This window comes from Gavialis gangeticus, unplaced genomic scaffold (genome assembly GCF_001723915.1).
Source record: "Gavialis gangeticus isolate Ggan-Ray unplaced genomic scaffold, GavGan_comp1, whole genome shotgun sequence".
Classification (NCBI taxonomy): Eukaryota; Metazoa; Chordata; order Crocodylia; family Gavialidae; genus Gavialis; species Gavialis gangeticus.
Genome location: NW_017729033.1, coordinates 14,232,579 through 14,258,151, shown reverse-complemented (window position 1 = coordinate 14,258,151; position 25,573 = coordinate 14,232,579). Strand labels below are relative to the sequence as shown.

At 46.3% G+C, this 25,573-nt stretch overlaps 1 protein-coding gene across 2 annotated transcripts in view; it reads right to left on the bottom strand.

Annotated features, from left to right (window-relative positions):
* The window catches only part of FGFRL1 (fibroblast growth factor receptor-like 1), a 312,078-nt gene that overhangs the window by 174,645 nt on the left and 111,860 nt on the right, over nt 1-25,573 (bottom strand). For both annotated transcript variants that reach the window (XM_019526169.1, XM_019526170.1), the window contains exon 3: nt 2,519-2,791. In XM_019526169.1, coding sequence (XP_019381714.1) covers nt 2,519-2,791 — 273 coding nt within the window. The remainder of the gene's footprint in view (nt 1-2,518; nt 2,792-25,573) is intronic.

The following is a 25,573-nucleotide window of genomic DNA, read 5'->3' as shown; positions in this document are numbered from 1 at the left end:
TGGCCTGCTGCATCACTCAAAATCCACAGAAATATTGTAGCAGCACTTCTCTTATCGTGGAAGAAAAAAATCAGACAATTGTCATGCAACAGGTCTGGTGCAGATGCAGGTAGGTGCAGAAAAAAGGTGACATGCACATAGATACAGGGCCAAATTCTCCCTTCCTTTGAACTTGCCCCAACCCGCTATGAGGCAGAAAAAACACTCAGAGATCCCAGGGGGTAATAGGGTCAGTGATGCTCCCTGCAGGGACCAGTTTGCAGAAGGTACCCAGACATGCACGTTTGGTGCTAATAGCTAGGTCAGGTACATCGCTAGCACCCAGTGATGCCCATTCTGCCTGGCAGGTGTCTAGGACATGGTTAGGGTGCCTTCCTCTCCCTCTGTACACTCGCACAAATAAGACAAAGCACCCTTTGCAATTAGCCATTTACACTTCTCATGGCACCCTGCTCCCACTCACTCGTACTGCCTGTGACTTATCCTACAGTACCCAGAGTGGGAAATCCTGTCTTCCCGCTCCCCTCTGTTGTCGTTCCAGGGTCACTGCTGACCTTGCCACAATCACTGATCATCCCGTCTCCGAAGCTCCTGTCAGAATGGCCAGCACCATGACAGCATTCCCAAAAGCATGCTCTCTTTCATTTGGCACTTACAAGGCACAGGCATCTCACGCTGACCACACATCACGCACACATCAGCCTGTCTTCCCAAAGGAGACCATAAAGCTATGACTGGTCTGATCACACTACTGGTTGGACATTAAGGAAGAGGCGAGACCTGCTCCCAGGAGCTGATGGTCTGTGTGAATGAAGAGAATGAACTTCCCTTAAGAGGTGCATCTTCTTAAAGCTAAGGCTCTATATTATAAGGAAAGGATGGCCCTGGATTTAAGCACAGGGAAGAAGAGGTAGTGCATTTCCCAGCTCTCCCAGAGCCTTCCTGGGTGATGTTAGGTAAATCACTTAGACCACATTTTCAAAAGAAGTCGGGGCAGATTTTTCAGAGCTCAATTCTCTGCTTGGTCATATAACTCCTTTCAGAAGTGTTCAACACCCAGGAACTCCCATTTTCACACCCACAACCAGAAGAGGCTGGTTTCAGAAGAGCTTATTGAAAAACCGCTCCAAACATACTAAAAAGTCTGCCCTCCACCTCTGTGCGCCAGTTATCTTCCCTGCTTACAGCCCATAGCTAGCAGGGATACTGATCCCCTATATCCCTGCAAACAACTCTGCAAGAGATGGTTTAGAAATACCCTCTCTGAGAAGGGAGGCCAGAAACGGTCTCTCTTTTTCTGTGCATCTACAGGGGCTCTTGGAGAAAGTCAGATATGCTGCTTGGTCTGAGACAGACCAGCAGCCCCTTCCTTTGGACAAAAAGAGTGGTCTTTTGTGTTCCCCCCCTTGCAGCACTCTGCAGGGCTGCACAATCAACCCTTTTCCTCTCCCTGGGGTTTTTTTTTTGGGCAAAGGGCCATGAATCTGGTTTCTAGACAAAGGAAGTTTCGAGTTGTTTGGGGAGGCTGAGGCAGGAGAAGGTTAGCGCTCAAATACGACTTTCCTGCCTCCACAAGCGAGTCTGCTGTGGGTTTTCATGAGAAGAGAAACCAGTAGGACTTTGTAGACTAGGTATCCCTGCTAGACTGCAGGTTTTTTTGAGGGAGGGTGGGCAGGAGGTCGGGGGGAAAGAACAGTCTTTTACATCTTTCTTTGCTAGTCTGTCATTGTCTCCCTTAGCACCATCCAGCACCCCAGATTTCAATCATTCCGCCAGCTAAGGAGGCCTGGATACGTTTCCCATAGTGATTTATGGGACTGCTTGAATCACTGAGAGTGAAGGAAAAGTAGTCCGGACTTCCTGGGTTCAAGAGCATCAACACGAACACAACAGGTACGCTGGGATCCCCCTCAGCAGGCAAAGCAGGGCTATTGTCCCATGGGGACATACAGAGGCAGCGTGAAAGCATAAAGCCAGCCATACTCCGCGCACACCTTCCAAGTCCTGCCTCCCAAAGCACCAGGCTCCTGGACCCGTGCCAGGCCTGGGCCACAGTCTGACATAGCTCCTTTTTGTCTCGGAGAGACCACAGACTGCAACTACTCTGTACAACGAATCCCTTTGCTGTGACTCTTTACAGGGGCTTGCTAAAATGTGTTTTGAGAACAGTCCTGTTCCAATAGCAAACAAAGATCAGCGTGACCTCTCCTTATCGCTCAGCCTTTCCTGTGTGGAATTCGCAGTGGTCTGTGCCCCAGCGATTATTGCATCACTTCTCTTTATGTGTAACCTTTGGCACACGACAATCTTATCTCGCTGCCACTGACTGCACTGCAAAAGATGTGCAGCAATGTTGCTAGCTCAGGCCATCCTCAAATGCTGAAATAAGCCGAGCAAAGGAGGAGGTCAGCAAATGAATAGCAAAGAGGCTCTGCAATCACTGACAGGTAGGAAGAAATCACACTTCTTCACTACCCTGGAAGAATAGGAGGCCTGTGTTTCCTCCTGCTGCACTCACCAATCACAATGAGTGTGTAGTTCACATTCATGCTGCCAAAGCCGTTGGTGGCCTTGCAGATGTATGTCCCCGCATCATCACTTTCCACCTCCTTGATCTTCAGCCCTTGTTGCAGGACTCGGAACCGCGTCCAGCCACTGTGGATCGTCCGCCCATCCTTCATCCACATGGTGAGAGGGGGTGGGTCACCTTCCACCGGGCACAGGAGCTTGATGGTTCTGCCTAATCGTACTGATTGCCGATGGATCACCTTATCAGCAATTCTGGGGGGACCTGCAGGAGGACAGTGAAGAAAAATATTTATTATGGCTTTTATTTGCATTGTAGCAGCATCTGCAGACTCCACAACCTTGACATGATTACTGCTCGACTCCACCCAACTGTGCTAACCAGCTGAGGGAAATTTGCTCTAGTGCTCTCTTCCTTCTTCCACACCTCCCCTTGTGTCACGGTGAATCAGCTCCCAGATACCCAGACTTCTGGTTGTTTTAAACCTAACAAATCCTGAAGCCAAAATTAGTTACAGCATTGGTACTTAAAACAGGGAGTTATAATCCTTTCATGTTTATATGTATGAGCAATTCTCTTTAATAGTCACCAGATGGGCTTTATCAGGACAAGGAATCGTAAGAGTAGAGCAAAACGGTTCTTGGACACACAGAATTTGCTGGGTAGCATTTACATAGCCAAAAGGCACAGGGTAGCCTGACACGTTAGTACTGCACACAACCAAATGGAGGAATTTGCAAGATATTTTTCTAAATCGCCTCGACCTTCCCCTGACAAGTTTGCTGTTCTGACCTGACTGCCGAATTGTGTGCTGCTTGTACAAGGTGATAATTTCCCGCAAAACAAGGTGTCCTGGAATGTCGGAAAATGAACATACTGTGCTGTGTGATAATGATAAATGCTAGGACAGGATAACCAGTTGGAAAAAAAATGATAAGGACTCCCACACTGCAAACCTTCCCCCAAATACAGACCTGAAATCAAACCAGGACTTCCTCTAGGATTCTGTTATGTTCGGGTCCCTTTTCTGTTTCCACTCATTGAATGAGTGTGACATTTATGTAATGGATTGATTGATGAAGTTAGGGTATCCCTTATCATGGTAAAAAGCAAGGCTCTTCCCAGAATACTTCAAAAACAAGCAAGATCATTAGTATCCTGCCCTTGAATAATGCCAAATCTACTTTAATTAGGTCAGCTGGTACTGCAGTCCTTCAAAGCCAGTGGGCTTTCATGCAGCTCAAAACCAGTGCCCAGCATCCTCGGGGCAGACCTTTTCTGGAGTAGTTGTTATAACGTAAGACCTGCCATTCACTTGGTCAGACCATAGGTCCACCTTGCCCAGTATCCTGTGTCACACATGCATGCTGAAAGGAAGAGTGAACTGGGTATGACCAGGAGTTTTTCCACTGTGCCTCTCTCACTTGCAGCCTCTAGCATTTAAGGTCTAGGAAGTGCTGATCTAAAGGCTGCGCCCCTAACTCTCCTGCTCAATTGCTACTGATGCACCATTCCTCCAGAACTGTGTCCAAAACCATTTTGAATCTGGCTAAACTGTCAGCTTCCACAACACCCTGAAGCAAGGAGTTCCACATTTTAATTATACACTGTGTGAAACAACTTCCTTTTGTTAGTTTTAAACTTACGAGCTACCAGTTTCAGTTTGTGACCCCTAGTTCTTGCACTGTGAGAACTTGTCGGCTAGTAAGAACTTCCTTATGAGCCATCCCTGTAATTTCAGCGAGGCTGTTAGCATGAATGAACACCACCGTGACTAAGGGAGTTCATGAAATCAGCTCATCAATGGCTAAGGGCCAGATTCTCTCTCCCTTACTCATGCTGAACTGCACCCGGGTAATCCCAATGACTTCAACAGGATTGTGGGTGGGTGAAGGTGCTGTTCAGAGTGAGTAACACTGCCAGAAGCTGGCCCTTAAATAATTAGTTTAATCAAATGCCCAATTAGGCCAACAGTCCCATATCAGCCTCTGGAGCTTGACAGATATGAGCTCTACTGAACGGTGAAGAGTGTGCAAGTCCCCTAGGTACAGCTATCCTGGAGCCAGTCCAGGCAATGAGAGTCACAGCACACCATAGACAGCATCTGCTGCAGGCACACATGGGACAGAAGCGGTCTCTTCCACAACACTGCTATTCCAGACTCCAGGAGAAATATCACGGTATCATGAGAGGGGCTGCCAAGGTAGGACCGTAAGCTTTACAATGAAGCTTTTCTTGGGAGCTCTTTGGTCAGATTTGCGAAGTCAAAAGGATTTGGACGGTCTGTGGAAGTATCAAGGATTTATCAGAACTTTGTGCCTTTGGGGGATTCATCCATCACCAGGAAATTATGGGCAAAGGACAAAGACCTCCCCCACAAATTCAGCTAAGCTTATGTTTGCAGAGCAGCACCTATTCCATATGCAGAGGAAGCAAAATCCAGAGAGATTTGCACGCTAGCAGAAACCTTTTATCAACGACCTCTAATTTATGGTCAGATTCTGCCAGGCTTATTCCAGCCGAGTCGAACATTGAAGAACGGCTGTCCGGCACAATCCATTGCATAGCATGGTACGGCAGAGACCGAGGAGGGACGGGAAAAACAGGCTTACAATTAGGAGGAGTGTTGTAGGGCAACTGGGGACACTGGCAGAGGACTGCCCTCCTCCCAATTTGGAAACCCTGTTGTGTCGTCTTCAAAAACCTTTTTCTTCCGACACTCAAGGCAACTCCTGACAAATTTTTAGACTAGCAATCAGATAGTTTCCCCATGGCATCATGCAGGTCGCTGCCAGCAGATTGCCTGAGCTGTTCTCCTGCTGGCAGCGGGCCGCCCCCGGCCTCAGCCCGTGGGTAGGGTAGCAACAGGCTTGGCCCTCTTGACTGCCATTTTCCTTCAATTGACCTTTCGTCCCGAGGAATTCTTGGATCGCTCCCCTGTCATAAGATCCCCATGCAGACTTTGCGTGGTCTGAAAAAAAGGGAGCGTTTCAGAGAGCCTGCTTAGAAAAGAAAATGGCCGCATCGCCCTTTTATCTTACCCCCACGTTCTCATTTGCCCTTTCAAGAGCCTCCGCCCCTACATCCTCCGTGCTAGGATGAGAAATTAAAAAAATCCCCGGTCCCCCTGCTGCCCCGCATTTCCCTGGGGGCAGCCGCACGTACTTCTCAGTGGGAAGCAATTCCAGGGGACGGATGTAGGCACCGCAAGCTAAAACCATGTCCCCGATCGCTGGGCGTGATAAATACCCCCATGTTATTACCTATCATCATTATTATTAATAACTCCCTACGTAAGCAGCACTCTCCCTCTGGAATCAATCCCTCCACATACGCCAGAAGCTTCAGAGGCCCTGGCAAGCCCATGGCTGTCATCGTGCTAGAGAGAGCTGGACCTCCTCCTATAGATGGTTACGGCAGAGTCACACATTGGTGTCCTGTCATGGGCCTCTGCATCTCTTTTTAATGTGCAGGAATCTCCTGGGTCTTATTTCACTACATATTTGCCAAAGCCCTGCTTTGGGACTGCAATGGTGACGGATGAATGCTTTTCAAGTTAAGATAGGCTTTGGCACACCTCGCAGTTCTGTTTGTCCTTTGGCATTTTGGGGGAGGCAACTGGGAGGGGCAAACATATTTTGCAGAGAGACCACCCAGAACCTCCCACGTGCCCTGAGTGCCAGCGACACAGACCCTGTTGAGCTGGGCAGCTCGTATCATGCTACTGTTGGGATCTAACATCACCCAGCTAGACATGAAACCCCTGGATATTTAAAAAGCTCATAGCGCTTCATGTGTGGCTTGAGTTTAGCCAAGTCCCACTTCTCTCTGACAGCTCCAGTGCAAATGCAGCCCCATCTTCTATTATATAAGCCATCAGCAAAACCCTTCTGAAAGGCTTGTACCGTTGACACAAGCAAATGCTGCAATGGCTGCTTTAACCCTCCGCTCCTCCAATGCTTCAGCACTTGACCTCGTCAGGTATTTGAGAGGATTATCAGCCAGAGACAGACAGGCACAGTGATACAGATAATTATTTTGTCATCCTCAAGAGCTACATACTGGGAGTCCAATCCAGCGAGGCACTGAGTGCTTTTGAAAAGTGCCGGGCACCTTGAAGTCAAGGGAGTTCAGCGCCTACAGAACTGGCCCCTACAAGCACCTTGCTGACGTGAGTGCTGCCCTCTGCAGATCCCACATGGCTGGGACAACCATCAGGAATCGCTGCGTCTCTCTGATTCTCCAAGTCCACGCCGTGCTGTGTAAAGGGCCCCACACCTGGGTAAGGGTGATGGGTGCCCGAAGGCACATCACACCGGTTCTCTCCTCTTTTGTTCCCTCTTCACTCTCTGTTCCCACTCTCTTTCCTTTCTCATACGTATCCCTGCCTCTCTCCTTTCTCCATCTCACTGGAACGCTCGGTGTTTCCCAAGGTACGGCAGTGTGCGTGAGCAGCTGGGCTGCGCGTGGCAGAGAAGCAGAGCAGAGAAATTGAGCCTACACCCCTGTAAACATGACCTGTGCCTTAACGACTGCAGGGAGAGTCCTCTAGCCTTAGGTCAGTCCTCTTGTCTTAGCTCAGCATGCCTTTTTGGCAGGCGTGCCACACATTAGCTCTGCACCCTCCCTGAGGAGTGCCACTCTGATCCCCTTTCCCTGTGCAATCTGGTGCTCTGCTTTCTGCCCAGGCCCTGTGTTCCCTGACCAATCTGCTACTCTGCTTTCTGCTACCAGCCCTGTGTTCCCCAACCAATCTGCTGCTCTGCTCTCTGCTCCCAGCCCTGTGTTCCCCGACCAATCTGCTGCTCTGCTTTCTTCTCCCAGCCCTGTGTTTCCCGACCAATCTGGTGCTCTGCTTTCTGCTACCAGCCCTGTGTTCCCCAACCAATCTGCTCTTCTGCTCTCTGTTTCCTGCTCTGTGCTCCCTGACCAAGCTTCTGTTCTGCTTTCTGCTCCCACCCTTATTTGCCACCGTACTGCCTGTCCCCTTCCCAGTCTGCGACATGTCAAACATAGGGGCTGCCTGTGCCATTGTGGCACCTGTACTGCAGGTTGGCCACCCCTGCCTTAGCTCACTGTTAACGTATCCACAGGCTCAGAGGGACAGAAGCGGCCTGCCAGGCAACACCAGTTTGGGACCTGCTCTCAGTGGAGACACACAGGTGAAAGCCTGTCACAGCCCTGAGAGCCAAAGACCCCCAGCAGACCCTCCGGTGGACCCTGCCCCCCAGCGTGGAGCCAGGAGGTAAGTGGGGACTGCGGCAAATGGATGCAGCAGCAGCAGAGTGGCAGCTGAGCAGAGCTGAGGAGGGTAACGCCCCGCTCCTGCTTAGCCCAGCCCTCAGGGAGCTGCACAACCAGAGCACACAATCACAGTGCGCAATCAGGAACACTTCAGGGCCCCACGCGTGAGTTAGCATGGGACTTAGTGCAGAAGAACGCATGGAAACGGCATGAGGATCTGGGCAACAAGCCTGAGAAGTCAGGTACTCAGTAGTAGCACAGTCTATACTGTACAATGGTGGAGGCACATTGTACCCCAAAGATTCCCACCTCTCCCCCAACTCATACCACTGAGACCTCCACCCAGACAGAGCCCACAGGTCCAGCCTCCACCCAGATGGAGCCTGTGGCACCAAGCTTGGGGGGCTGCTTGGCACAGCTGCCAGCAACTGGGAATGGGAGCAAGGGCACCTCCATTTGTGGGGTATGCTCCCTAGTGAGGTCTCTAGAGTGCCAGGGGAGGGAATTCGAGGCAGAGGTGAGCAGGCTTTGCACCGTCGGGGCCCAGGAGCAGGAGATCAACAACTACTACCAGGCTCTTCATCAGAAGAATGAGGAGGGAAGCCTGGCAGCATGAAGAAGGACAATAAAGAGTGCCAAGGTCTAAAACAGACTCCCCCCAGAGGTGGTACAGTCACCTACCGTGGCACCCAAAAAGTGTCTTGACACCCACCTTGCTGGGGTCATCTGACCCCAGCAGTCTTTTGCTGCCCATGTGCAGAGGGCCTGGACCTGATGATCTTTTAAGGTCCCTTCCAGCCTCTAAGAACTATGAATCTATGGATCTGAGCTAGAGTACAGTCAAAAAACCAAGGCTGAACTGATTCAGTCTTTGAAGGTTAGTCTAAGCTGCAAACATTGAACCAAAAAGCTTTCACTTTTGATTCAGAAAATACAGCCACATGCCTGCAGTCACAGAATCATAGAATCATATCATAGAAGTAGGGTCGGAAGGGACCTTGTAGATCTTCAAGTCCGACCCCCCGCCTGGGCGGGAGAAAAGACTGGACTCAAATGAGTGCAGTGGCTCAAGCCAGAAGCTGGGGGGCACTAGAGCACGGCTCTCTGGCACATAGCCAGCATGAACTGTGTGTTCACTTCCTCTTCCTGCTGCCCCCAAGTTCTCTGGGATTTGCAGTCCAGACTCATAACAACTGAACTCTGCAGGGTTCCCTATCACTTCCTCTTTCTGAATTTGTAGTCCAGTCACAGCCAGCCAGTCACTGAGTAAGCCGGGCCAGGCAGGGAAGCTCTATACTCACAGGAAGGGAAATTTAACCTCCCTCCCTGGCCCCAGACCCCAGCAGGGGTTTGGCTGGAGTAGGGGTCAGTGAGCCAGCTGGTGAGGCCAGTGAACCAACCCTCACAGCTCCAGCTAGGGAGCAGACAGATGGCATAAGCCCTACTCTCTGGAGCGGGCAACACAGGCCAGCCCAGGGCTGAAAAGCATGCTGGGAGTCTGTGATTTAACTTCAATCAGAAAGGGGTCTGGGACAGAAGTTACATAAACCGGTTTGACCTAAATCAGTTAAGTCTGATCTACATTCAACCAGGTTTATCTTAAATTAGTTTCAGCCATTTTGAAACTGACTTATGCCCACTGAGCTTCTATTCTGTTACCAGTTTCTGATCAATTAAACTGGTTTATGTGTAGCTTCTGTCCCTAGCCTTGGTAACAAGAGAGAATTCTAAGAAAGGCTGACACCTCCAAGCAAGGTAACTATTCCACTACAATTTCTGTGACACAAACCATCTGACCTAGACTTTGATACTGCCCCATGGCTTCTGCCATTTTCACTCTCATTCTTCCCCATCCCAGACAGCAAGAGTTTCCATTAAGCAAACGTTAATGGCTATTGTTCCATTCTAAGAAATATCCTTGCAACATGCCATGTTAGGGACAGTGGGGTTGAGTCTGTAGATTCACTCAGAAACTTTAAGGACAGACAAAGCCATTATCATCAACTAGTCTGATCTCTTCTCCAACACAAACCATAGAATTGTATCCCGTGACCTCTGTGTTGAGTCCAGTTAAATTTTATGTTTGTGCTGACACAGGAGCTGGTTTCTCTAAAACACCCCTGGCTTTGACTTGTGAAAGGAACAGAGCCCTCTCCCTTTGTGCCCTTGTTCTTTTTCCAAATACAAACTAAATATGTTTCCCCCGTAACACGGAAACCATTTAGCTACTAGAAGGCACTATGCCGGGAGCTCCAAGACCCAAGTTGAAAGCAAACTTAAAATATAATTTAAACAATCCAGACCTCCCTAGATCCTCCACTTTCCCTGGAGTTATTTTGTTGCTCTTTGTTTGCCCGCATGCATCTGCAAACAGTCCTAGAGAGAGGCCAACGTCTGTTGTTTAAGTTACCGTAAGCACAGTGGAACATTAATGAGGAAAGGTTATTGCTTCACTTGTTTAAATATTTCAGCTCAAATATATGCAGACAAATGTGCTGATTTATTTGCCTCGTCTAGGAATACAAGCAACTGGAATCCCCATTCTGTTCCATTATATAAAAGACAGATCCTACACCTGTCTTACTGAACAGCTGGGCAATTTTCAATTTATATCCCACGATAGTACCCTCTACTATCCTATACCATAGAAAACGTTCCACTTGCTGCTCTGCTGATGACGTTGCTTCACAAGCATTCCACTGCTTTCCCCCCTCGAAACACAAAGCCCTTTTGCTTTTGTGAATAGCCATTTCCGGGAAGCAGCAAAAACAATTTCTAGAAGAGTATTTAAGACCCGATGGTGCAATCCCCTAGAGCTTCCTGTCTCGCCGTCAAAGACACACACATATGCAATTATGTTTTCCTGGATCGAACTGCAGAGTTCATGCACTTGTTAAACTCATATGTGTGTACTAGACATGATTTACAGCTCTGCATGAAAACCCTCCAGATATATGATGTTTTGATAGTGACTCGAACCTAGTGCGATAATTTAGTAACACCTAGAAGTGGAGACTAAGTGATTTCCCACTTCACGTTCCTAACTTTACATGAACCCATTTTTACTGCTAACCTGGGGAGGAGATACTGCTCCTACAGTTGTTTGGGCTCAGCCTTATTTTCCCTTCAACTGCACTGCATGCTTACTCAGACTTCACATATGGCGAACACACTAGTTCTGAACCATGTCCTAGGAGACCATTTGCCATGATACAGTTCAAAGTGAACTTTATTAACACATTAAACATAATTACAAAGAGGAAATTCCAAGGAAGGTCAACCAGCTTGGACAGTTTCTTGGAATGGAGAGTAATTTATAGTATCCACATACTGTATTGTAAAGTTTATAAAGAAGTTAAATAAGTTTTAAGGGCCCCATGGGTTATGTATGTTTTATTATTTAATACCAACCACACTCGACTTTCCATGAAGATAAGATTTCTTTTGAAGTACTATGCTGGCAAATTAGCAATGTTGTTTTACACAGGGAACCCAAAACCTGCACCATCAAAATTATAATAAAAAATGAACACAGGGGACCTGGATGGAAGAATCATCACAGGCTAGGGCAGTAAGGGGCCTGCCAGTGAAAGCTACCAAGAAGTACAACATTTTCACTGTTGGTACAAAATGGCAGAACTAGACAATTGCCAGTAACCAAGTACTTGGTTTGCACAACTGCAGTTGCCTAATTCTGCACCGCGCAGTTCTGTCCACTTCTGTGTGTATGGGATATCCATCACTGAGCTCCTTGCAAAATTATTTTAAGTACAAGTGGCCTATACTAAATCTGAATTCTCTCAACTCTCCTATGCTCCAGGAATGGCCAGGGTTGTCTGGAAGATGGCAACATCATCTAGAGGCTGCTTCCTTTGTACACTTCATGGGCTGTGAAAGTTTGGGGATTCCCCCTGACAAAGCTGGATGCTCACTCATACTTGAGTGAGATACTGCCTCCTGCAAAAAGCCAACACGAGGCTCAGGTGCCATTCACACCCTCCACACAGAAAATGTATCATTTGCACTGAAGTAGGGGCTCCAACAAGGGATCAGAGCCCCACTGTACCAGGCCTGGTACAATCTCATAAGAAAAGGATGGTTCCTTCTCCAAGGAGCTCACAATTTGCAAACGGGTGTATTTGCCTCGACTGTCCATGGTCTTGCACTGGTTCTCTGCACAGTGGAGATCTTCACCTATCCACAAAAACTTCTGTAAACAGCAGAGCGAGTTATATTTTTTCAGCCAAACAACTAGGTTTTGTGAAAATGTATGTTTTTGGGGGGCTTTTTGGGGAGTCATGGTTAACTATTAGAACAAGTTACCACAGGGCACAATAGATTCATTAGTGCTTAATTACTCAAATGGGGACAACTTTAAAAAAAACACGAGTTAGCCAACGAAGTTATTGGCCCCAATTTTGGGGCAACTGAGTAAAATCCTTTGGTACATGATGTAAAAAAAGGTCAGACTGGATGATCTCATTCATTCCTTCTGGTCAATAAAAACTAGGGATCCCCAGATAGCTTTGCACAAACACAGTTGTGTTTTTGATAAAAAGTTGAACATCAGCAAGTTTTTGGATATCCAAACCTCAAATTTAAAAACAAAAGCAAAAACATCTGCTTGCCAGCCCTAGTGAAAAGTCTCATCAACTTTCTTAAGGTCCCTGGAGTATTTTCATGGGCAAATGCTACCCTGGGGTTAACCACTGAGCTATGGCAATAGGACTTGGACCAATACAATTATTTTGCACATTCATTTTAATGTGGATATAATTTTTCCTCTTGCTTTCTCCCCCACCTCTGTAGTAGAAACTGTCTTTTAGATGAAATGGATATTTATTGATAGGAAAGAAGTACTTGCCATACTTTTACATGAGTAATAACTAGCCCCTTGGGTAACCCTGCCAGTAAGTTTTCTGTACCAGAGGTTCAAAGTAAGAAAAATAAAATATTTGGAAAAACATTCCACTTAATTTAGTGCCTTGTGTAGAGGTCGCACTGAGATTTAATAAGATAGTCATTGTGTTAACCAATTGGCACTTAATTATTGTGTGGTTTTATTGCAGTTCAGCAACAGTGGATGAGATGCATATCTTTTACATGGTTTGTAAATCCTTTCAACATATGTTTTTAATAATCATTTGCTATTTATTTAACATGAAATTACCATCTTATTAAATTAAATGTGCACTGGCAACTCTCAGTTTCAAGTGTTGTTGGATATTCTTTTTCAGCAGCAAAAAATAGTAATGTTATCCCAGAGGTAGCAGACACAACAGGGAGTTAGGATTACCTCAAATTGCTTTTGAGGAAACAGGCTTCTCATGCTACAATGCTTCCTCTTTTAATACGAGAGGCAAAGATGTTATTTATTGGTTCTCCAGACCCGTCAAAGGGCTCAGCCCCGGGCAAAACTAAAGTCTTCAAAATCGTTCTCCTCCGGGGCTAAAATGAGCCTGGCAGTGCGTTTCAGGACAAGAGATGACTAGGAGTTCATTGTAGGTCAAACACGATGGTGACAAACACAAGTACCTTGTCTTACAGCTAAACTATCTAGCTCTCTCTAATATTCAAAGGGCAAATTGTTCTGAATTTAGAAGTATTACTATTATGCTTAGAAATGTAGTTGTAACACAGTTTTAAAATGCCTGAGTGAGTGTTTGTTTAACCTCCTGGTTCCAGACAGGGCAAAAACTAACTCAGTACTGCTATCCTCCAGCTTGGCCAAGACTAGAAGGCTCAAAAATCTTGCTGAAAAACCCTCCAGAGATTTTTCAGCCCTAGAGCCCAATCCTGCTACTATTACAGCAAAGTCAAGCCACTCATGGACCAGCACCAGGCATGCTCTGTGCCAACCCAGGAGGTTTGCATACTCCCTGGAAGTTTTGGAAACGAATCCAGACAGTCAAGCCCGAATGGAAGCTTTTGAAGTTAATCTACCCCAAATTTCACATGAATGCTCCTGGCCACCATGGTGCCAACTGTTTCCCAGCCGTGCAAACTTTGTGCATCAAAACCACTCCCCCTTCCACAACTCAGACCTAGATAAACCAGGCCCCTCACACAACACAGTTGAATTCATTTGCTCTGTACAAAGACTATAACAATATTCACCAGCTGCAATCATATTGCAAAACCCCAGGCTTTAAACTGAGGCATTTACTTCTGAGCCCTTCCAGTGAAATCCATTTTCTTGTTCCTTCCCCCTGCATTTGTGCCATTCCCTGTTACCTAATCTTTTATTTGCCTGGCTCCTAGAAAATGTGATGCCCACGTTCATGTGTGGTGACATGGATTTCCCTTGAACTTTTAGATGTCAATGTTTAACCCGATTTAAGCACAGTACAAGGTTTAATAAGTAATTAGCCATTTCCCCTATAGACAGGCATTGCAGTGTGAGCTGTACAAACAGGAAATTGTAAGTGTCATTGTTTATGTCTGCAGGGAAACAGAAACCACTATGGTTGACTCCGTGCCATATTCTTGAATGATGTGAGTTATATTTGTAAATAACTGGTTTCCCTTCGTGATATCCCACAACACAGAGTGTTTTCCTATATATAAACACAGGCATCCTATTCATTTATATGATTTGATTTTCCTCGGTGTCTCTCCCGCTCAAAGAATGGATGAGATGGGACTGCACTCTCTTCACCAACCGTGATGCCCACTAGCCTGTCTCAAGGCTCACTGTGGTTAAGGTGCAATTACGGTGGTAGTGGCTCATCCAGCATGTGCCAAAGTGCCTACTACCTCATCAGAGACAGCACTGGGAAAATCACTGCAGCCCCTAGAGAAAGCAGCTGCTCTGAGATCAGAAGCGTCTGCGTACAGCACATAGTCGGTACACGTGCATAAGCTTGGTCATCAGAAAAAGACAGTAACAACTGCTGGTTGGTGACGGCAGGGACAAACATTGTGTGACTTAAGAGCTGGACATACCTTAGGAAGTTGCTGTCAATGGATAAGCAAATCTACTCCATTCTGCATTAGTGAAGAGCACTGCTGGTTACGGATTTTTCCGTGAATTTTAATTAAATGAAATGTTTTCCATCAGAATATACCCATTTGTTAAGACCAAAACTGCCCGTGGGAACAGCTTAGTTTGGACAAATTATTTGTGTCTCGAAAAATCTTAGAGAAAAGTGGCAATCTGGACAAAAAGTCCAGTTCCAGCATTTTCCAAACCAGAAATTCCTCTTTGTTTTCCTGTTCAAAATATCTATTCTTTTAAAAATCTAAGATAACGATAGTAAAACAAATTAAAAATACAATGGTCATCTATTTTGACTGACCACAACAGATTTTTGTTCTGAATTGCCCGTTCACAAAACAGCAAGATAGGAGGGAGAAAGGTTTCATATTCTTGAAAACTGTCCAGGACAAGACAACCATTTCCTGCCCAACTTTAGTAGAGAGAAGTCATTGCGAGGTCACATCCAGGCTCACTTTGTGGCACTATAAAGCTCTGGAGATGATGCTATCAATCATCTTCCACAGTTCATCCAACCAAAGCCACTGGTCTATGCTTGGTTTGCTAGGAATAAAGTACTCCAAATAAGTGTGACCGTGAAACTAAGCACACAAATGTGGTGCGGGGGCAGTATAAGAAGCTATACTGAACAAAACTGAATGGACCAGGCTCTTGTTTTCCAGAAAAGGGAGAAAATGCCTAGTTTATTCAAATAAAAATTGCACTTCACAATTATTCTGCGATACCATAATTAAAATACAAACATTTCAAAGCTACTCCACATTGAAAAGGGCAAAAGCTTTGATATTAGCCACTGAATAAATTCTTCCAATATCAACATCTGGATTTTCACTAACCAGATGTTGAAGCAAAAACTGCCCATCGCATGAATGCACTGCTGGCAGGACTCAGGATTTCCTATCTCATTCTCTGATCCAGGACACCTTTGCACGTCAGGCTGTAACTGTCTGCTCTCATGCTGCAAGCAGACTCAGGCCAGGGCAGTACTCAGAAGAAAGCAAATAATATGTTTTTCTTCTGAATCCACATCGGTCCCATTCCACAGCACGGTATTACAGATACTGCCCTTCATGGGAGGTACAGAAGTGAGTATTTGACCATTTCAAAGACGAAAACACTTTGGCTCCAGGTCTCACAGTAGCGCCTGATGCCTTGGACAAAAAACAGTTAGGATATAGGGAACAATCAGTGCTAACTAGGTTAACTAGCAGTGGACATCTGCAGTAGTTTAACATTTGCAGTAAACATTTGCCACAGAGCAGAAGATGCACAGTAACTATATCCATCACTCTGTCCTTACCCCACAGTAAATGAAAGCTTAGCAGCTTACCCCTGAATGAAACAGAGCTTAGTTGCCTAATTTAGCTTTCACTTACAAAGGAGTAACAGTGGGCAGGGGATGAGCTGCTGCGTATTAAGTCTTCATCCTCTGTTAAGACCATAGGAAAGCAGGGCTGTAATGGACTTCACAAAGGTCTGTATAACCTGCTCTTTAAAATTTCCAGGGATAGACATCCCACAACTTCTTTAGGCAGCCTTTGCCAATACTTGACCACCCTCCTAGTTAGAAAGTTCTTCCTAATGTCCAACCTAAATTTCCTCTGCTGCAGCTTGAGGCCATTGCTCTTAATCCTGTCCTCTACAACCAGAGACTCAGAGCTGTAGCCAGGCACATTGGTGCCCTATGCAGGTCATGTGCAGAGCAACCCCCCGCCCCGCCACTACTACATAATTACTTCCATTTGATTTGGTGCCCAATGTTTGAGGGCACCTGGTGCTGGTGTAACACTGGCCCTGCCCTTGCTACAATACTGCATAAAATAGTTTATCTCCTCTATATAATAAGGCTTCAGGTACTGGAAAAATGTTATAAAAGCCCCCCTTAGTCTTCTCTTTTCCAGTTCTTTCAGCTTTTCCTCAAGTGATGTACCTCCCAGGCTTCTCAACATTGTTGCTCTCTACTGGATCGTTTCCAATTTGTCTACCTCTTTCTTGAACCGGGGGCCCCTAAACTGGACACAGTACCCCAGGTGATGCCTCGCCAGTGCCAAATAGAGCAAAAGAATCATTTTCCTTGATTTGAAAGTGATACTCATATTACTACAGCCCAGGATGAAGTTGGCTTTTTTTGCAACATGGCTCACATGCAGCATATGGTCCACTATAAACTTCAGGTCCTTCTCTAAAGCACTGCAATCTAGATAGTCATTCCCCAGTCTGTATGTGTGTGTGTAATATTCTGTTCCAAGTGCAGGACTCTGCTCTTGTCCTCATTAAATCTCACCTGATTGATTTTGGACCATTTCTCCAGTTTATCCAGATCATTTTGGATCCTAGCCCTACCTATTAGCATGTTGCAATTTGATCATTTGCCCATATCTTTATTGTTCCTGCCTAGTTTTCCTTGCAATTTCAAGCTTTCTCTATATCATATCTATTAATGGCTGGAAGGGACCGGCAAAGCTCGTTTAATCCAGTGCTTTTCAAGGCACCTTACGTCCCACCTACGTAAATTCAAAAAATCCTCACCCAACTGGTCAACAAGCAGAGGGGGGCATTCCCAGAGGCCAGTCAAAGAGCGGGGAATGGGGGGTCCCCCAGTGGCCAATTGAAGCGCACAAAAGCAAAACTGGAAGTCCCATCATGGCACTTCCAGTTTTGCTGCTGCGACCCAAGTCCCACCTGGAGGAGCTTCGCATCCCACCAGTTGAGAAACCCTGATCTAGTCCAACCCTCTGCCTGAGGCACAATCATCCATCCCTATCCAAACCATCCTATCCAGTCCATAATCTAAATTATTTGTAAAAATAACATCACCCCCGACACAACACAAGACATAACACCTTAACCTGCCACAGGTAAAGCAGGAGAACCATGGCAGGCAACGGTTTACTTCTACAAAAGGTTGTTAATGTACACTCAAGGGATCCCAAGTAGAAGGCTGTGGCCCCACTTCTGTCCCACTACACACGAAGGCAAAAACCCCCAGAGTCTGTAACCAAGACGATCATGGGGTAAAAATCATTCCTGACCTATGGCAATCGGTCTGACCCTGATTGGTCTTAGTCCCGGCAGGAGCACTGGCACACCCCAGTCCAAATCCCCAGCCTTGGCTGCCACCAACACCCAACGCCTCTGAGTAAGGCTTAAAAACAACCTGACACATGTTGCAGGAAGAGGTAGTATCACTATCTCTTGATCTACTGAAACTACTGCTGCTGTCCACCTTATTTCTTCCTGAAGAGGGCAGCTATCCTGTATATCTTATATATATATATTCAATCTCATACATATTTCAGCTTGGTATTCTTTTGGCAGAAAGGCTTTATGGAAACAGCACCTAAGAGCAGGCATGTTCTGATGCAGCTCAGAAGCTTGGGAAAAATCCCACCCTGTCTTGCTGGCACAGTGTCTTTGTTCATTTGCACAAGCAGAATTATGAACACCCAGTAAAAAAGGGTTAACAATCCTTTGGGGAGGTGATGGCAGCCTATTAGGGTACCAGCCTCCCCCTGTTAGAGCAGTCAGCGCATCAGCCTGTGGCTACTGAATGCTGCTGCCTTATTTAGTTGCACAGACCGAAGCAGCAACTGAGTCTGCTAGAGCTCTGCTGACATAAATTGCTGTGTAATTAAACAATACCACTCCATTGGTTGCCTGTATAGCAGAATGCATCAGACAGATACAGCTAAACTGGAATACCAGTTAACATGCATGCAACTCAATTACCTCACAGTCTAGTAATGCACAATCCTAGCTACCCTTCCCAAAACGGGAAAAAATACTGCGATAATACAAAAACTATACAGAAAAAAGAAATGTGTATCTAGAAATATCCTCCTAGATTATTATAGAGCTAGCTCATTGCACAGCACCACGTACATACACACACACACACACACACACACACTCTCATCAGGTTGTACAGCATCTAAATTACTGCTTTAGTTATACCTGCAACCATGAACTTCTGATTAAACATAAAATCATTTATTATAGTCTTGTATAATCTGTTCTTGTCCACCCATGATATTGCACAGCGTCCACAAATCAAGAAGTGTTTCGGTGCCCTCTTTACATTTCAAGAGAGGAACTTGGGACTTGCTATTCTGATTACTTGATTTTCAGAAAAATCAGAGAGTTCATGTCAAAATTCACTCCTGTGCTGCAACTTGGCATGTCAGACTCAATGAAAAGTCACCAGGTCAAAATCCAAGGTTGAAGGAAAGCAGAGACAGAGGAACCCAGCAGGCTTCTGCCAGTCTCTGCGCCATACCTGGGGCTTGATAAATCAGCACATTTTAAATAGCTGCTAATCCCCTAACCTTTATTATGCAATAGATACCAATCCTTTCCAAAAGGCTGTACCTTGTTAATCTCCAATCTGATTACAGTGAAGCCCATTTAGTGGCCAAAAGTAAAAAAATAAAATATGTATAAAATCTGTTCTCTATAAATCCCAAATCCCACATATGTATCCCTTCAAGATCAAAGAACTACTGGAAAATCAAAATAAGTAAAAGAGTTTTAAAAAACCTTGTACTCATTTGCTATTTGATGAAAGACAAATAGATCTCCCTTATACCTGCACGGAAATACTGTTCAATGAACAGAAAATGATTTATATGTACTGAAGGAAAGAGTTAGCATTGGCAAGGTGGTGATAAGAAGCAATAGGAAGAGGCAGGAAGGCAACGTGACAGAAAAAGGGGGAACGGAAATAGAAAGTAAAGAGTGACCTGGCCTCAGAACTGCCCCAGAGTCTCAACGAGTTCAGATCTGGTAGGATTGCTGTCTTTTGCCTCCTAGAGGTGCAGGGGAACAGAGCTAGCTGTAAGTCACCCCCACCTCACAATCCTGGACTGTTCCCAGGGACTGAATGGCCCACTCTGGATACAAAACAGCAATCCTATGCAGAGACCTGATATATGCATGGCTGCCAACCAAAAGTTGCTTATGAGCACTTCCAAAGCCTAAAATCTTCACAGTAATATACACTATGAAGCCAACCACTTTTACTCCCAGCAAGTCCCTCCATCTCCAGGGTTTGTCCCAGATCTGAACAGGAGCCACACAGCCATTTACACCCATCTCCCTTGGCCAGCAAGAGCACAGCCAAACAGGCTTGTCCCGGGAATGAACCACAATAACTGTATAGATGTACAACAGGGCATCTTGGGAAAATGTTAGTAGATTTTATCCTACATACTTCAGAGGGACTTTAAGAGGGACAGTGGATGTATGTGTCTGCATGATCCTGGGACAAAAGGTTTTCTGCTGGGACAAATGCAACATCTCTTCATTGCCCTAAAATACCAAATAACATGCAACTCTGCAGCACTCCACTATCCACCTGCATTGGGGGCATTCTTCCCCAAGCCTTCTGCACAGATCCAGCTCTGTGCACTGCAGTGGAAGTATATAAAGGACTGGGCAGGGATACAGACTGCCCCCTAAAGTTTTGGTTTCTGCCTGTCAGTAACAGTGGCCTACCTCCACCACATGGCTGCTGCCTCAGATTGTACCTTACTTGCAATAGCTGAACAATTTAAGTGCTTTTTAGTACGTGTTCTGAAACTCAGGAGGTTCTTATTAGGTCTAACAAGAGGGCTGAGCACAAAAGCCTAAGCTGCACTCCAGGGGCACTTGTACACATGATGAAAATTGCCCTTTTGTGTGGCTTAATTCAGTCCCACCTTACAGGTACATGAGTTTTTGGCAATTTAAGTAAGTTTGCATCATCATAAACTAATCCCTATCCCAATGTAGTTTAGTTTGCAAATTGGAACAGTGCATCCATTAATCTGTCACATGTACATTGTAATTCACTGAATAACATGCGGTGAGTCCCTTTGTCTGTTGGGTATTGCTACAGTTTTTGTGTAGTGAGCTCCCTTGTCCATCACATGTCACTACAATTTGCAGGTATTTGGGTGTACTGAATGTTTCAGAACACAAGGGGGGAGCTGTTGACTGGTGCCAAAACACATAATTTGCCACTGACTAGCACCAAAACTTGCAAGTCATAGAGCATAGCACTTGTGTGCCCCGCAAAAATCCCTAGACTTTGCCAGGCAACAGCCATGAGGAGCCCCTGTTCCCCTCCATTCTGCACCTCTAAAACATCCCTTTTTGGCTGGCTGCGGCATAATTGTCCCCTAACGCCATTAATCCACTCACCAGTTTTATGTAAACCTGACAAGCAGAATTCTGTGAGCCTGCATGACCATTAAGTGTGCCCACTTTATGAATAGCAGGTGAGTACTGTCAGCATTCATTCCCTCACTGGCTATGTCTAAATTGCTAAGCAGTTCAGACCATGTCCCGCTAGGAGCGGTGTCTTGACAGATGGGTCACTGGGTAGCCTGCTGTTGTGCCCTGCCCTGACAGCACAGCCTGCTACTGTGCATACCCAGAGCTAAAAGACCTAGCAGGGCTAAAAGCCATCCAGAACAAGTATGACCATAAGATACAAAGTTGCTACTGGTGCAGAGCCCACCCCATCATGCCTTGACCCTGCCCGGTGTCAGCATGTCCAACATCCAAACTTTGCCTGGCAACAAAAGGGTGAGAGGAAGGTGAACTTCCCTTGGCCTTGTCACCTCAAGACTTATAAATTGAGCACACAGCTCCTCAGGGTACCCCTTATTGATCCAAGATGTTTAATGTTCAAGGGAATGGAGCAGACTGGGGCATGTAGGTCTACATCCAATTGGATCTTCACCAAAGCAAAGAGCCTGGTGAGAGCGCTGGAGGACCCTGAAGTCATGCACCAATTCATATGCAGCCTGCGAGCCAACTGGCACTTCTATCTTGATATTGCCAGGAGAATGGGTGACCAGGAGCACAACAGGATGGCGGTCCAGTGCTGTACCAAGACAAAGATCCTGCAGGCTGATTTCCCAGGAGCGGGACAGACTGATATGGATACACGCTCTGCCATCCAGCAGTTTGCAGTCAAGCTCAGAAAGTCCACCTTAGAGTCAAAGTTTTTCAGTTAGAAATGATTATTGCTTAGATTGATTTTTTTTCATGAATCAAGCATGGTTAGAGTAGTAAAAAGAAATTCCTGTTGTAGTAATTATGCATCGTTATCTTATAAAAGCTGTTCAGCGGTTTGTTTCATTATGGTTAATATTTGGATTGTAAATAAAAGTTTTCTATTTGCTTTGTTCGATTCGTTACTTCATGTTCTCCGCGTGCATTAGGGCAGCGGTTCTCAACCTATGGGTCGCAACCCAAAAGTGGGTCATGAGAATATATGAAAGGGTCATGAACAAACTTTAAAAATGGATTCTCCTTTAAAGGAGAAAAATGTGGGAAACCATGGTTTTTCCTTTGCAAACTGGCAGAGTGCCAGCCTGCAAGGGGTTGCTTGGAGCTCCCCATGCCCCCCACACTCCTGTCCCACACACCCACACCCTGCCCCACACACCGTGGAGCTGGGTCTGGGGGTGAGAGGCAGCAGGTCGAGAGCAAGGGGCACCGAGTCAAGACTGGCGATTGGTGTTTACAAATGGGCCCTGGTACATAAAAGGTTGAGAACTACTGTATTAAGGGAAGCGTAGAAGGGGAAGGGGGAGGAGGTTTGCTAGCTTGTAAGGTGAGGGGCTTGCATGAGCTGGTGATGGTCACACCTGTCTTTCAGTAGTGGCAATTAGCTGTTAGCCAAGCTGCCTGCCTGGTTTTGAATTCACTTTGTTCTCTTCTACTGTCAATCACCAACTGAACTTCAGATCCCTGAGAAGCTCCATGTGCTCAGAGGAAATATTATGTGTGTTGTGCACCGCCCAAACAATTACTGCTCCCTGCATTAACAAAATTCTGGGCCAGCTCACCACCACCTGGCCTTGGTTTAGCCACTGCGTCTTTCTCTGGTCACAATAATAAAAGCCTGGGCCTTGAAAGCCTCTGCCCTGCCAAGCTCCTGCCTTGGGTGGGGTGGCTGGGGAGCACTGAGAAGCTGCATGCGCTCAAAGGAAATATTATGGGTGCTGTGTAGCACCCCTGATTACTGCTCACCACTGTACCCTGTGGTACCCATATTCTGGGCATACACCCCACACACACACATATACCCAGTCCAGAGGTGGGCATGTCCTCTTTCATTACTGCAATGTGTCTGAAACAAGCCTGGGTTTCTTGGTTTGGCTTACCCGCCCCCCACAACTCTACAACCATTGCTATTACAGCAGACAGACATAGATGAAAATTCATTTTAATTTCACCAAAGCATTTATTTTATTGTCAGTAACCAAAGTAGAACAGAAGTAATGCAGGAACACATGCCCACTCTCTGATTTCCTACAGAAGCAACAGCACTAACCACTAAAAACCCACCACTTGTCATAGACTCTGCTTCCCCACCCCCACCCCCCACACCCCCTCTATCTCACCCTCCTCTTTGTCCCTAAAGCTTAGTGGCGCTCTCCTTGGCCTGCTAGAGTAGGGGCACCCCTTGCTCGCAGGCACAGTGGCTGTCACTGAGCTTGTCACTATGGGGAGCTGATCACAAATAGGGGTCTCTATGGGGGTCAGCTGACGGATAGAGGCATGCACAGTGGATGTTGCATGGGTGGTCCCAGGGTAGGGGGTGGAGGAAGCTCATGAATTGGGGCTGGGGTCATGCATCTAGAGGAGCTTCTCTCTAAACATGCCTCCATTCACTGTCTCTCCACACTATCCTGAGAGCACCGTCTGGCCAATTCAAGCAATTCCCTTGTGCTGACTATGATGTCTTTATTAGCGACTTGGACAACAGGGTGAAGAGCAGCCTGTTTAAATTCACAGATGACACCAAGATTTGGGGTGAGGTGGGCACGCTAAAAGGGAAGGACAGATTACAGCAGGACCTGGACAGGTTTCATAGTTGAGCGTAAGATGCAGTCGGAGAACCGAGGAAGCCGTGGATCGACCTACGTTAGCAACAATTGCAAGGTCTGGGCCCAAGCAAGCAGCTCTGACTCAAGGGAGCACATCAACCATCGACTTGGGATGATCAACAGTGGCTCGAGAGCTTCCGCATGAGCAAGGACACATTTGAGCACATAATCTCACTTTTGCCAGCACACATGGAGTGCCAGGACACTGTCAGGCATCACCCCATCACACCAGAAAAGAGGGTGGCCACAGCCATCATGAAACTGGCCACCCCCACCAGCCTCCGCTTCATCAAGAACCAGTTTGCAAGACCAGGGGAGACGTATTCAGCAAGGCCTGGGCTGAGGAAGTGCAGGAGGCAGAGGGCAGAGCGACGTGAGCAGACAGGGCATGGTGCCCCCTACGATCAGCATGGAAATGCTGGTCGAGGAGCCATTGCACAGAATTACCTGGCTGTACACCTCTGCAAATGGACAGGCTGCTCTGTAGGCCACCAACCGACCAGCGCTGAACACTAAACCATTCAGTAGTTACTGCTGAGTGTTTCTTTAAATAAAAAATGTTGTTGTGACACTTCTGTCTGTCTCATAAGTACATTGTCTCTAGTGGTGGGGGGAAGGGGCAGGCGCGGTGACAGTGGGGAGGAGGGAGGAGCCAGAGAGATCTGAAGTCTACAGGTTTTCGATTTGTGTGCATATTATAAACACTTGGAGAATTTCAGCACCCTGTTTGTAGGGGTGGTTGCTTGAGTAGAATAAAAAAACAAGCGGGTTTACACACGAAATAAAGGTTATTTGATGACATAGAAACAGGAAAATAAAAAAATAAGATAAGAATAAAAACAGCAACAGGAATGAAAAGAATAAGAATAAAATAATAAAAAAATACATTTGTGTAAAAGCATTGTTAAAAGTGCAAAATACATGTTAAAATCAATTGAATTAATTAAATGACACTTAATTAAATTCATGAAATTGCACCACTTTCAGTCACCTGTACAAATTAGCAAGCTGCGAGTTACAGACATCATCACCAGTCTATGGCAGGGATTAATGGTGTGCGGCACCCCCTACTGTCATTTACTAGGAAAAGATCAGAGGGGTGGATTGTTATGTGGCAGTAATTTACTGTGAATAGCGCACTGAGCATTTCATGAGATTTAAGACAGCTGGCATGTAAACAGTGACAGAAAAATAAAAGCCACCGTTTCAATTTAGGGGGCAGAGCATGCAACCCTGAAGGACTAAACCCCCGGCATGCGTACAAGGTTCCCAGTAGTCTCAGTCTTGGCCCTCCCTGGGATCACCGGATCACGTTTCAAACAGAAGACTGATATGGGCTGAAATGGACAATGAGTGGGTAGATCTTCCTTTCATTCATAGGCCTACACACAAAGACCAGTGTCAATGCTAGACCTCCAATCCACACCAGCATTGTTTTGCCTGACCTACTTTCACCCATCCCTGCCAGGCCAGTCTATCCGTACTGTAGAGCCCCTAAAAATTTTAGAAAATTAATATTTATCTGCCCTGGGCTGCCTGTCATGCAGCCCTCAATGGCGTGCCAAAACTCAGTAAGCGGCCCTCCACCCAAAATAATTGCCTACCCCTGTTCTATGCCCAGCCTCTCTGTAGACTTGCTCCCAGATCCCTTGGGCTACTGCTTTCCCCGCAAGTAGTTAGTCCCTTCTGCTCTCCTGGCAGGCCGTGCTTTCCGTCAATTCTTCTCTTAGTCACAAGATCCCCTCTCTCCTTTGAATGAAAATCAGGCACCAGATTTGAGAGCTGAGAAAGAACTAGCTCATACTGAGTCCCCATCTCTGGCACGGGGTGAGAGGAAAGGGTCCCTACTGGTTTGAGGGGGTTATGGAAGAAGGGAAGAAAAATGGTTTTGTTTTTTTGGGTTTTTTTTTGGGGGGGGGGGGG